The sequence below is a fragment of the Scyliorhinus canicula genome, chromosome 14 (assembly GCF_902713615.1).
Source record: "Scyliorhinus canicula chromosome 14, sScyCan1.1, whole genome shotgun sequence".
In the NCBI taxonomy this organism is placed as follows: Eukaryota; Metazoa; Chordata; class Chondrichthyes; order Carcharhiniformes; family Scyliorhinidae; genus Scyliorhinus; species Scyliorhinus canicula.
The window spans coordinates 146503883-146518441 of NC_052159.1; the positions used below are offsets into that span (position 1 = coordinate 146503883).

Sequence of the window (14559 nt, forward strand, 5' to 3'; positions counted from 1 at the left end):
CTCTTATCGCATCTGTTGTTGAGGGGCATGAATGCCTGTATATGTCATGGAATGGTTTTAATAGAGGGATCAGTGATTCGGGATCCAGAACGCACCAGTTAGCACCACCTTCATCCTTTGATAACAGCATATCATTAACATGCATGAAGAGTTTAGTGTCTACATAAAATTCTATTTAATTGTGTGGAGAAAAGTCCCTTCCACGTTGTTTTTAAATGGGAACCAAAATAAAACAAAGTTACATTTTCAAATCCTTCCAAAAAAAAAGGTTGAGAGAGAACAGAAAGCAATCGATCATTCTAAAAATTCATATTATTATGCACCTTTAACATATGCTCAAAGGCAGTTTGCAGAGTAGTAAGAAGCGAAGATGCCAACTAATTGAAGATGCCAGCTAATTGAAGATAAATATTAGGAGGTGACTAAAAACATAGCCTCAGAAGATTTTTAAGGGTGCATGGATAGATTCAGAAGCAGTTTCTAGGGAGATAATTTGAGAGATCAAAGCCAAGGCAACTGACGGTATGTGTGGGCACGGAGGCTGGTAGGGGGCATTCACGAGAGGTTGAAATTAGAGGACGTCTGAGTGTGGACAATGACGCAAGACTTGAAGGATCCCTGTGTAAAAGATCACAGATCATCTACTATTCAAGGTTATTGAGTATGGATGGTGATTTTGATGGGGTTGCAGAATACATCAAATGTAAAACAAAATCGTTCCATTACAATCTCAGGTCCATGCAAGCAATATGCTTCTCACGTCACCCCAAATGTATGCCTTAAGACAACGCCAGTTGGGGTTAGATGCCTGTATCAAAATTAGTGACCAGGTTACATATGTATGAAGGATCACATTTCTATGTATACATGAAAACTGTGAACCCCTTCTCCGACCATGAAACACAAAAGTGAAGCATCCAAAATGATGTACTCCTAAATAGGGAGATCCTTATAAACATAAAATTCAAACCCGCTCTCTTCCTCTCCCCATTCTCCTCTATTCCAAAACCCAAATGCTTCAGTACTGTAACGGTCCTGGATGAAGACGACTGTATATGCTGGTTGGTTCAAAAAAGCTGCTCCCTAATTGGTCAAAAAGCACAAAGTCAGGGAGCAAACATTTCTATTTTCCATATCTGGGAATTTTTTGGAACTGAAATCAAGATCAACTATTTGCACAGGGTGCAGTGAAAGGAACCTGAAAGAACTCCATCTAGACCAAAGGCAACCCATGTGGTGAAAGCACTCCTGAAGTTACGAACACAGTAAACTGTATCAATAGGAACAGGAAATTACAAGGGTCACATGCAGATTAAGTCGACAGGCAAATGAAATTCAATCCGGGGAAACGTGAGGTCATTAATTTTAAATCAATGAAAGGCTGATCAGAATATTTTCTTCATGTCAACAGATTGTAAACTATGGATGACAAATTTGCCATCATTTTGTGTATTTTCATAATCTGTCTATGCCCCTTCATAGCTTGCTGTTCCCGTTGACACAATGTTCCTCACATCATTACATCTGTAAACTTGAATATGCAGATACCTGGGTGAGATTTCCCCAGAAATCAACAATGGCCGCCAGTGGCGGGAAAAGAGGCGTTGAAGTCCTCAACTGAAGGGCAGCCTTTTCCGCTGTATTGTCCAGGGCTTTGGAAACAAAACCTTCTGGGATTGCGTCCCAATGACGTATTGCTGACAGGGTGGCCTCGGATTCACTCTCCCCACCACCAACTTAGTCAGCCGAGGATCGGGTGCCATTTTTAAAGGCCGTCCTAGTTAAGAGAGAGATAAGCAGGTCACCATGGAGCCCGCCCACACCCTTCCTGGCACTTCCCGAGCAGTGCCCAGGCAAGACTCCCTTCCCCTCACCCGAGTTCCCCTAGGAGTGCACCTTTTAGGAGATTTGTGATTCACGATGTTCTGCCATCACACAAACATCGATGCATTTTCTGACGGGGAGGATGGTTCAGGGTAACTGCTTGATAATGAAAAATGTTGTTCCGATGTTGATGATTGGGAAACACACCCCATCACTGATGATCACTGTTTGCGACAATTTAAAACAAGACCTTTCAGCTCTCGCGATATTTTCCACTCCATTCTTACGTCACCCCAAATGTATGCCCTCCTAGACACAAATGAGAGCAGAAAGTCTTGGCCTCTATGTCTTCTTCTAGGCCATTGGTAGATACAGTCAAAAGCAGAGGCATAGGAGAGATTTCTAGGAAACACACTTGTCCCACCAAAGGAATTTAGGTATCCTGGACACAATTAACTAAAAGCTAGTGAATGCATGGGTACAAAATGTAATTACAAAGACTTTTGAAATGTTAGTCTTTATCTCAAGGGGACTGTAGCTGTTCACAGCCTTCATCAGACCCCAACTCGTATCACAGAATTGTGCATAAGCACATCAGCCCATCAAGTTTGGGACGGTTCTTTCAAAAGGCAATCCAGTTAGTCCCATTCCCCCAATTCATTCCCATATCTCTGCCATGCTTTATCCTTCAAGTGTGTAATCAATTCCCCTTTGAGTCTGTTTCCACCAGCATGGCATGCAGCACATTCTGAATTCTAACCACTAACCAGGTAGAATAGAATTTACAGTGCAGAAGGAGGGCATTCGGCCCATTGAGTCTGCACCGGCTCTTGGAAAGAGCACCCTACCCAAGCTTACAACCCCACCATAACCCAGTAACCCCACCCAACACTAACGGCAATTTTGGACACTAAGGGCAATTTAGCATGGCCAATCCATCTAACCTGCACATCTTTGGACTGTGGGAGGAAACCGGAGCACCCGGAGGAAACCCACGCGCACACGGGAGAACGTGCAGACTTCGCGCAGACAGTGACCCAAGCCGGGAATCGAACCTAGGACCCTGAAGCTGTGAAGCAATTGTGCTCACCACTATGCTACCGTGCTGCCCATGTCGCCTCTGATTCTCTTGCCAAACACCTTAAATCCGTGCCCTCTGGTCATCGACCCTTCAGCCACTGGAAACATTTTCTCTATCTACACCCTAATGATTTTAACACCCCTACCAATCTCCTCTTTGCTTTCTCTATTCTAACAACAACAACCCACTCCCCCAACTCCAGTCTGTTCACATAACTGTAATCTCTCATCCGTGAAAACCACTCTAAGTAAATATCTTTTGTACCTCCTCTAAAGCCTTCAAGTCATTCCTGAAGTCTGGTGCCAAGAATTGGACAAAGGACCCCAGCCGGAACTGGACTAGCATTTCATACAGGTTTCGCCTAAACTTACAAATAGAGCCAGGCCACTCAAGGGTGAAATAAGTAAGCACCTTTTCACATGAAGGGTTGTAAAACTTTTTAAAAATTAATTTGCCCCAATGAGCTGTGGCTGCAGGCTCGATTAGAATTTCCCAGACCAAAATCAATAGATTTTTCTTCTGCAATTGTATCAAGGGATTATGGTCAAAAGTAGAAGAGGTACAGATCAGCCATGCCATAAGTGAATGGCCGAACTGACCAGAAGGATTGGGTGGCCTACTCATGTTCCTAAGTTTCTACTAAAAATTATAATAATTTTTAAAAAGCACCAGTAAAGAGTAATGACACTTGGCAAAACTACAAGAGCAGTGAATTCAAAAATATGTATTAACACATCAAAGGCACACCTAACTCAACATAATCACCCTTGAGGCCAGTTTGCCAATGGCTTTGAGTTACTGAAACAGGTCCTTACAAATGTTACCATTGAACGGCTCACTTGCAAAAGGATAAAATTGCTTCTTAAAAGCAATTTTCCACCATGCTGGTGGGGCAGCACGGTAGCATGGTGGTTAGCATAAATGCTTCACAGCTCCAGGGTCCCAGGTTCGATTCCCGGCTGGGTCACTGTCTGTGTAGAGTCTGCACGTCCTCCCGTGTGTGCGTGGGTTTCCTCCGGGTGCTCCGGTTTCCTCCCACAGTCCAAAGATGTGCGGGTTAGGTGGATTGGCCATGCTAAATTGCCCGTTGTGTAAGGTTAATGGGGGGATTGTTGGGTTACGGGTATAGGGTGGATACGTGGGTTTGAGTAGGGTGATCATTGCACGGCACAACATCGAGGGCCGAAGGGCCTGTTCTGTGCTGTACTGTTCTATGTTCTAAAAGTAATATTGGTTTCTGCTACTAGTCACCGAAAATGCCCTGTCTAAACCCGATGCCATCTTCCCCCATACTGCTCATGAAATCAGTTTCCGCATCCTTTACCTCTCCTGAGAAAGTCAGTATCTACCAAAACAAATAATTTCCTCTAAATATCTAGAAGCATGCAGAAGTTACAAATGGAAACAAGTCAGTCACCCCCAACAATGGGTCAACATTTATCCTCTCACAAGCAAATAATTCCAATCACATTTAATCATCGTGTTTATAAATCCCTTCAAGCTATTTTTCCTTTATCCACATAACTAATCTACTCTCGGGTCCTTGCATGGATTTGCTTGAACTAATGAAGAATTCCTACACCCTCACAACTCTGTGTAAAGAAGTTTATCCAGACCTCTGTTCCACATCATTCCTTAATCCTTGTACTTTGTCCCTTATCGGCTGATAAAACAGCCTTCTTCTACTTCTTCCGGTCCCATCTTTTCATACTTCTGCCCATTTCTGACATATTGCCTCATAATTTGTATTGTTCTAAAAACATTTTTTGCATTTGTATTTCCTCATACCAGATATTATCCTAATAAATCGATGCTGCAACCTCCAAAAAACTAGTATTGCAGCCCACAACCGCACACAGGGTTTATCAAGGTTTGTACAACTTCTTCATTACCTCTTGCCAACTTTCAGATACTCATAATTCATATTCCTCAAAGGAGCTAAATGAAAAACATTTCTCCCTTGTATCTAAAATTGTCTTTGCATTTCTAATCTTCCTGAATGGAAATTGACTTCATCGTTTTTTTTTCCAGATTTGACTAAAAAGTATAATCTTCAATGAATTAGGTTCATGCTCACAGTTGACACTGGCAATTGGTGATGAATCACAAATGTGGCCATATTGTGCCACCCAACTTTATTTCCTTCAATGCAGGCGTTTGTAGAGATGATTATGCACATTTGAATGAATATCACTCACTTTCATGACTCTCAGGGCAGAATTTTCTGCGCAATCCGCCGCATGTTTTTTGGTGGCGGAGGTGACCCGTCAGTGGGATCTTCTGGTCCCACCGTTAACAACGGGATGTCCTGCTGAATGCAGCTCTCGCCGACGGGAAACCCGAGGCGGGGGTGCGTCGTTGATGGGACCGGAATATCTCACCGCCGTGAACAGTCAGCAAATTACGCCCTCAGTTGACTTCTCTCTCCTTTATGACTAAAAACATATCTTTGTGAATCAGTATTTCTGTATTCGTTTCTCATAAGATTCCTGCTTATGCCCAATGGCACTCTAGGATCTAGATCTCTTCGAACTGTTTTGGCATCGGATCCAAGTAAAAGGCTGTCAGCTGTAATTACAGTGCAGCAGCAATGCACATTGGCTGTGCCATAAACTACAAAATTATTCCTGTGTACAATATTTACTCAAAACATTACTAACGTGATAAATCAATGTAAGATTGCCTGGGGATTTCTTCTGCACCTTGTGCAAATGGATATTTTCCAAACCAAGTATTAATCTGATGTGATATTCTTGTGCCAAACCAAACCAGTTTGCCTGAACATGTTTCAACCAAGTTTCAAGCAGGCTTGTAATTGATGTTAATCTGATTACCATTTCTTTCCAACTTTGGTCTGGCAGATCATCATGTTTCTTTATGCCAGGAGTGCCCAAACAACTTTACGAAGGGCCACATAAAAAAACAGCTGTCAGCCGGGAAAACTAAAAAATATCAAGTGACCTCTGACAGCTACACACAAGTGGATGTCAGAGAACATGATTGATATCAGCTGTGACAGCATCCTCCGAGGTGGTTACAAAAATTTGATTTGTGGTTCTGTTACATTTAGAAGATTGAAGTGTGATTTGGTCATGGTGCTTAATTGATAAAGGGATTAGTGGGTAGATACAAAGAAACTACTTCCTCAGAGGTGCAATCCAGAAATCGGGGGCATTTTCTTAAAATTAGAGCTGGATTATTTAGAAGCGAAATCAGTAAGTATTTTTTCCACACAAAGAGTAGTAGAAATATGGAAAACTCTCCCAAAAGACTGGATTCCTGAGTCAATTTTAAAGACTTAGATGATTAATTTTTACTAGATAAGGATGTCAAGAGATATCGATGAAAGGCAGGTAAATGGAGTTGTTGTATAGATCAGCCGTAATCTAACAGAATCGCAGGACAGGCTCTAAGGGCTGAATCCCTACTCCTGTTACTATGTTCCCAAAGCTAAACAGTTTCTCATCGCCGTTCACCATTATAATGTTGTTAGAACTCCATTTTTTATGGATTACTTCACAACTTTTAAAACTAGGTAAAAGGGGGAAGAAAATGACAGTTCAGTGTAAATCTGAAAAATACATTTCTTTACATAATAAAATGTCTAGGATGTTATCAGCATATATTCTCTGTGCATTAATCATTCCTCCTGTCCCACTGCTTACTATGGAGAAATTGGGACTCCCAGAGAGGGGATCTAGTTCACTACATTGCTGACCATGGTGGAATTACAACACAGGAATTTGGAGAAGGCTCCTACCAACTCTTTGATGGAAGTACTCATATGGGAATATCCATAGGCTATTCAGTTCCTCAAGCATGTTCCACCACTCAGTTAAATTATGGGCTGTCTGTATCTTTATTTCCCTTAAGTTTTAGTACCTTAACCCGTAATACTTCAAAAATCTCAGTTTTAATATTTTCAGTTGGACTAATTTCAATAGTTATTTGGGAGCAAGAGTTTCAGATTTTCATTATAAATAGAACATAGTGCAGAAGGAGGCCATTCGGCCCATCGAGTCTGCACTGACCCACTTAAGCCCTCACTTTAACCTTATCCCCATAACCCAACAACTCCTCTTAACCTTTTTTGGACACTAAGGGCAATTTAACATGGCCAATCCACCTAACCTGCATGTCTTTGGACTGTGGGAGGAAATCGGAGCACCCGGAGGAAATCGGAGCACCCGGAGGAAATCGGAGCACCCAGAGGAAATCCGCACAGACGCGGGGAGAACGTGCAGACTCCACACAGACAGTGACCCAGCAGGGAATTGAACCTGGGACCTTGGCGCTGTGAAGCCGCAGTGCTAGCCACGTGTGCTACTGTGCTGCCCAAATGATTTATGTGAATTAATAACTGTTTCTGACGTCATCCCGGAAGAGCCCAGCTCTAATTTTAAGGTTATGCCCTCTTCTCTTTACATCGCCCCCGACATTCAGGCCACATCTCAAATTTAAACCCATCTTTTTCGGAAAAATGTGGCCCATATTCAAAATGATACAGTAGCAAGATGAAAATACCAAATGCTTCTGCTAAGAAATGCCCAGGGGAATTTGGGGTTTAAACACAGAAGTGCCAAGCAAATCTGGAGCAAACTCAGGTATAAGAAAGATGAGAAATTCCTAAAAATAAGGTCCAATTCCCAAGAAGATTGAGATGCATAATTCCTCAGTCATACTTCAGCAAATGACTACAACAGTGATTGGGCCAGGCAGCTAGTTATACAACATTACCTCCATTGGTGCTGAGTGGACTGAAGGAAGGCCTCTATATATACTCAAAGCATGTACATTTTGTACACAACATAACTTGATAGAATATTAGGATGCTTCATCTTTTTTGAAACTGTACACTCAATGTTCAACACCATGCTGCAAGGCTGATGGTGTGAAATACCTATATTGTGCAACTTCCCGTTCAATGCCAGACTAAGCAATGACGACATTATAGCTTCATTGCCCCATATATCAATATTAATTGATGTGCAGCATAACAGCAATATGAAACTCCATAAATCTGAACCAAAATCAAGTCACAGTATCAAGGTGTATCAAAGAATGTGTTTCACCGTAGCTGGATGGCTCATCATCAAATGCAGGAATTGATGGAAGAAAGTTGAACAATGGCAAATTGTCATTAAAATATTATGATGCGGAGATGCAGGCGTTGGACTGGGGTGAGCACAGTGAGAAGTCTTACAACACCAGGTTAAAGTCCAACAGGTTTGTTTCAAACACCAGCTTTCAGAGCACTGCTCCTTCCTCAGGTGAATCTGAGGAAGGAGCAGTGCTCCAAAAGCTAGTGTTTGAAACAAACCTGTTGGACTTTAACCTGGTGTAAGACTTCTCATTAAAATACTAGACATTTTTGTTCATTACACGGCTAGTATTCATTTAGGTAGCTATGGTTACACTTTTGCACACAGATACAGACTAGATTTGATCAGCTATCACAATTCAGATATCTATCAAGTCATTCTCGAAGACGAAAAATAAAAATCGAGAATCAGGATTAAATATCTTGGAACATTTTTTACTTCCCTTTCCTACTCCTTTCCCAAATGCTGGGATATAGTTCTATGGTAGGTGCCATGTTCAATGTGAGAACCGTTACAATAAACATTTGGCATCCTACTTAACAGTGGAAGTTATCTCAGGCAAGTCTGATTCTTTTGTCACTTATTGTCCAGATTGGTACACTTCCCAGCAAAGATCAATAGGATATGGGAAGGTTAGGTGACTTTTACTTTTCCTACTCCAGGAATACATTTTCAACGACCTGACATTAACTAAGTGAGCATAGTTTAGCGACAAAGCTTCAGGTTCTCCTGATCTTTCTAATTAGTTAGCAAAATGTGGATCTATTTACTTAGGGCATGGTTTTCCAGCCACGCTGCGCTGGAAAAGCAGCTTGCCACTGCACAAGCACGGCCAGTGAAGGCCAGAGACCCCGCTCCTGGGATCTACCCGCTTGCAACACCTCGCGAGTTCGGGGAATTTTTTGCTGGGCCTCAGAGATCGGGACGCCATTTAAAAATCTATCGTTAGAACGGAGAGTGTGAGCAGAGCTCCCCGTAGTGAAAAACAGGGCTATGTGTGGCCTTGACCACGTGTTCCCTGTTTAGGCCCCTTATTCACAGCAAGTTGCGTTGACTAGCCATGTGTTTCTTGGAACTGCGAGTGCCAGCAAACACGCGGCTAAACATGCTCACTCAGGAACTTTTTTCCCTTTTAGGAAGATCGCGTTCTTAATCACCATATCATCTGAAGAGCAGATATGGACTTCTCAGTATACATGCTATCATACTCTGATGTGGTGCAGAATAATGCTTTATTCCCTAGCTAGAACTTTACAGCCTCTCGCAAGTACCTAATTTATGGGCAATGTTAAGGTTAACAAAAGACAACAAAAGTAGAAATTCAAAACACGTTGTTTTAAATATACTGGTCCATACTGAAGATCTCGTGCCTCAGCAATGGCACAAATTTTTAAAATGACTAAAATAAATGTAAACTATTATGACAGTAGAAAATATGAAATGTAATCACTGGATAAGCGTTTTCATCCAGTTCTAACCAACATGGAGTCACAAGAATTATCAATTTTCTGTGCATTCAACCTGCAGAGGACAGGATTAATTCATCATGAACTTACTGTTCCAGAAGTTGGTCACATTTTGCGAGCGCATCCTTTTCTGCTTCAACAGCTCGATCCTTTTCCGCAATTGCATTTTCTCTTGCTTCCCTTAAATTTCTGAATTAAAACAGATTTGAAAAAGAAAACCTTCAGGTGAATACAAAGCAAAATGTGGAAATGCACCCCGTGGGTAAATTTATTTCCTTTCAATAACTAGAAGACATTACTTTCCTATAGGAAATTCAAAAGTAAATGTAAATAATCTTTATTGTCACAAGTAGGCTTAGATTAACACTGCAATGAAGTTGAGAGGAGCCGGAGCGGAGGAGCCGGAGCGGAGGAGCCGGAGCGGGAGCGGAGGAGCCGGAGCGGAGGAGCCGAGGAGCCGGAGCGGAGGAGCCGGAGCGGAGGAGCCGGAGCGGGAGCGGAGGAGCCGGAGCGGAGGAGCCGGAGCGGGAGAGCCGGAGCGGAGGAGCCGGAGCGGCAGCGGAGCGGCGACAGGGGGGCCCAACAGCAGCAGGTCCATCCCCTCTCCCTCCCCCCCCCACGCGGGCCAGGAGCGGTGCGGCGGCGGCCCCCCTTCTCTCCCCCCCCCCCCACGCGGGCCAGGAGCGGTGCGGCGGCGGTGGCCCCTCTTCTCTCCCCCCCCCCCCACGCGGGCCAGGAGCGGTGCGGCGGCGGCGGCCCCTCTTCTCTCCCCCCCCCCCCCCACGCGGGCCAGGAGCGGTGCGGCGGCGGCGGCCCCTCTTCTCTTCCCCCCCCCCCCCCACGCGGGCCAGGAGCGGTGCGGCGGCGGCGGCCCCTCTTCTCTCCCCCCCCCCCCCAGCCAGCAGCGGGGACACCCCACCCCCCCCAGCCAGCAGCGGGGACACCCCCCCCCCCCCGAAGCCAGCAGCGGGGACACCCCCCACCCCCCCCCCCCACCCAGCAGCGGGGACACCCCCCCCCCCCCCCAGCCAGCAGCGGGGACACCCCCCCCCCAGCCAGCAGCGGGGACCCCCCCCCCCCCCCCAGCCAGCAGCGGGGACCCCCCCCCCCCCCAGCCAGCAGCGGGGACCCCCCCCCCCCCCCCCAGCCAGCAGCGGGGACACCCCCCCCAGCCAGCAGCGGGGACACACCCCCCCCCCCCCCCCCAACCGGCAGCGACCACCGGCCCACTCCCCCCTCCCTCCCCCCCCCCCAACTGCTGTGACCACCACGTGGCAAAGACAAAGGGACTCTCTCTCTCCTGGTTGAGTGGGGAAAGAAGACAAAAGAAAAAAGAGACTTGTATTTCTGTTCTTCCCAAAAGAAAACTGGTAAAGAGAAAAGGGGTAGGGGAAATAAAAAAAAAAATATATATATATATATACACATATATAGATATATAATAAAAAATAAAATAAAAATAGGGTGCGGAAAAGGGGGAAAAAGAAGAACAAGGAGAGAAGAAAAGATGAAGGGGAAGGGGGAGAAAAAAGTGCCAGAAGGGAGCCAAGAGAAAGGGGGCACCGGAAGTAGACTGGGCAAAGGGAAAGCCAGCTCGGGCGAACGAGTCAACACGCGAAGCGGCGGGAAGGATGCTTCGCCGCATCCAGAAGAGCTGGACGGGCGGGCAACCTCTCCCCTGGGGTTAGAGGGGGGCGTGAATTGGAAGGAAGCCTTTGCCGAGGTGGTGAGGGAGCAGCTGCAGGCAATCAAGGCAGAGTTAAAAGCAGACGCAGAGGCCGCAGCACAGGCAGCAGTGACCAGGGCCATGTCAGGGGTGCAGCAGGTTCTGACCAGATTGGAGAAGAAAGTGGATGCCCAAGGGAAGATACTGGAAGCCCAAGGGAAGATACTGGAAGCCCAGGGGGCAACCATTAAAGAGCTGGAGAAGGCAGCGACTGACGCGAGCGACCGGGTCATATCCCTGGAGAGGGGAATGGTGAAACTGAGTGCAACACAGGGGAGCCTGAAGGGCAGGGTAGACGACCAGGAGATCAGCTCGAGAAGGCAAAATATTAAGATAGTGGGCCTGCCAGAGGGGATAGAGGGTAGAAATCCCACAACATTCGTGGCTGCGATGCTGGGCTCCATAGTGGGGCGGGAAACTTTTCCCACCCCACCGGAAATGGACAGAGCTCATCGGTCACTGCGCCCGAAGCCCAAGGAAGGGGAAAAACCGAGAGCAGTTATAGCCAGACTGCACCGGTACCGGGATAGGGAGACAATCCTGCGCTGGGCCAAGGAGAATAGAGCCTGCAATTGGGACGGGCACGCCATCCGAATCTACGAGGATTTTGGAGCGGACATAGCTAAGAGACGGGCGGAGTTCAACAGAGCGAAAGCAGCTCTCTATAAGAACAAAGTACGTTTTGGTATGCTGTACCCAGCAAAACTCTGGGTCACATACCAACACAAGGAATATTTCTTTACAGCCCCTGCCGAGGCGAATAGATTCGTCGAGGAGCACGGGCTGGAAAAACGCCATGGGAAGTAGGGACGAGGGGCCCATGGCAAGGAGATACGTCATGCCGACGGGGGGGTGGGGAGGGGCGAGGCAAAGCCAGCCCCCTCCCCCCTGGCAGGAACACCCAGAACGGAAAACAACCCAATGCCCAAGGGCCCGCTCCAGGTGGGAGGCCAGGCCCCGGCACGAGGGAACGGGAGTACTGGAGAGGGGAGAGGGGAAGCGGGACAGCAACCTCCAAGAGGGGAGCCACCGTGCTAGCAGGAAAGCTAGCGAAGGGGGCGCGCAACAGAGCAGGGCCGCAGCGCACCCCCAACAGGGGGGAAGGCGCCAGGCAGGGGAGGGGGGGGATCACCCATCAAAGGTGGGAGAGCAAATGGGGACAGGAATGGGGGAGAGAGGGGCAATGGAGGGGTACACAGGGGTATCCCCGAAAGGGATAGAGCGGGGGGGGGGGGGGGGCACTCGGGGGGCGAGAGACCAGGGAGGGGAAACGCAGGGACGAAGGGACAAAAGAGGCCAGTAAGGGAATAGGGCCACAAAGTGCCACAGACAAGGGCTCGAAACAGGGAACTGCTGCAAGCACCCACCCAGTACGGTCTGTGGGTGAAGGGGCCCCCCGGAGTGCAGGGGACTACCCGCGTGGCGGACACAAAGTGGACGGCCATGGCGGGTGTCCCCGGGACAAGGGGGAACCCCGGAGCGCAGGGACCCGACCGCATGGGGAGAGCAGTGATAGTGGACATCCTGGACGGCCCCCTAACAAAGGGAAACCCCAGAGGGCAGGGGCGCGTCCACCGGACAAATATGGTTAACCCCACAGGAGCAAGGGGGCAGAAGCCCCCCACCAGAATAGTCACCTGGAACGTAAGGGGACTTAACGGCCCAGTGAAGAGATCTAGAGTCCTCACCCACCTTAGAAACATGAGGGCCGACATAGTCTTCCTCCAAGAGACGCACTTGAGGGAGCAGGACCAACTGCGGGTAAGAAAGGGCTGGGTGGGACAAACCTATCATTCCTGTTATGGGGCAAGGGCCAGGGGGGTGGCGATCCTGATTGGCAAGAGGACAATGTTTAGGGCGACAAAGACGGTTACGGACCCAGGGGGACGGTATGTCATGGTCAGCGGGGCCCTGGATGGGGCGCCGGTAGTTCTAGTTAACGTGTACGCGCCCAACTGGGACGACACGAGCTTCATCCAAAAGACCATGGCAGAAATCCCGGACATAGCGACGCACCGACTAATCATGGGGGGGGACTTCAACTGTGTACAGGACCCAACGACGGACAGATCAAACCCCAGAACGGGGAAAACCTCAAACATGGCAAGGGAACTCAGCCACTATATGGAGCAGATGGGAGCAGTAGACCCCTGGAGATTCACCCACCCGGGGGAGAAAGAATTCTCTTTCTTCTCCCCAGTACACAACGTGTACACCAGAATTGACTTCTTTGTGGTGGGGAAAACGGTGCTTCCAGAGATAGACAAGGTGGAATACTCCGCAATTGTGATATCAGACCACGCTCCACACTACATGGATGTGCGGCTAGAGACGGGAAGGGCCCAGCGCCCCAAATGGAGGTTGGACGGTGCCTTACTAGCTGACAAGGCCTTCAGCGAAAGGATAGCGCAGGCCATAGCGGAGTACACTGAGATCAACCAAAACGGGGAGGTCTCACCCTCCACGTTCTGGGAAGCGCTTAAGGCCGTACTAAGAGGGGAAATCATAGCCTACAAAGCGCAAAGAGATAGGGAGGAAAGGGTGGCTAGGCAGAAGCTGGTCGACTCCATACTGGAGGTAGACCATAAATACTCCGAGGCCCCGACTGTAGAACTCCTGGCGGAGAGAAAAGAATTACAAAGGAACTTTGACCTGCTCTCCACCAGGAAAGCAGTACACCAACTCCGCCAGGCACGCGGGGCCCTATACGAACACGGAGACAAAGCCAGCCGCCTGTTGGCCCACCAGCTGAGAAAGCAGGCAGCCAGCAGAGAAATTGCGCAAATCAGAGATACCAGAGGCACGTTGGAAACAACCAGAGAGGATTAACAAAACCTTCAAGGCCTTCTACCAAGAGCTGTACACCTCAGAGCCCCCAACGGGGAAGGCTGGGATGAACCGGTTTTGGGAGAGATCATGGAGAGCATTAGCTCCATGCAGGCGGGGAAGGCGCCGGGACCGGACGGATTCCCGGCGGACTTCTACAAAAAATTTGCGACAGCGCTGGCCCCGCACCTGCGGGAGATGTTCACAGACTCGCTAGCTAGGGGCACGTTGCCACCCACGTTAGCACAGGCCTCAATCTCGCTGATACCTAAGAAAGACAAAGACCCAACGGAATGTGGGTCATACAGACCCATATCTCTGCTGAATGCAGACGCCAAAATACTGGCCAAAATCCTAGCCAAAAGGCTAGAAGACTGTGTACCTGAGGTGGTCACAGAGGACCAGACGGGCTTTGTCAAAGGTAGACAGCTGACCGCGAACATCAGGCGCCTGCTGAACGTGATAATGACCCCCTCCGGGGAGAGAACACAAGAGGTGATCGTCTCCCTGGACGCAGAAAAGGCCTTCGACAGA

General features: G+C 48.0%; 1 protein-coding gene across 3 annotated transcripts in view; it reads right to left on the minus strand.

Annotated features, from left to right (window-relative positions):
- Positions 1-14559, minus strand: part of pibf1 (progesterone immunomodulatory binding factor 1) — a 135395-nt gene that overhangs the window by 81034 nt on the left and 39802 nt on the right. For all 3 annotated transcript variants that reach the window (XM_038818594.1, XM_038818592.1, XM_038818593.1), the window contains exon 10: positions 9564-9662. In XM_038818594.1, coding sequence (XP_038674522.1) covers positions 9564-9662 — 99 coding nt within the window. The remainder of the gene's footprint in view (positions 1-9563; positions 9663-14559) is intronic.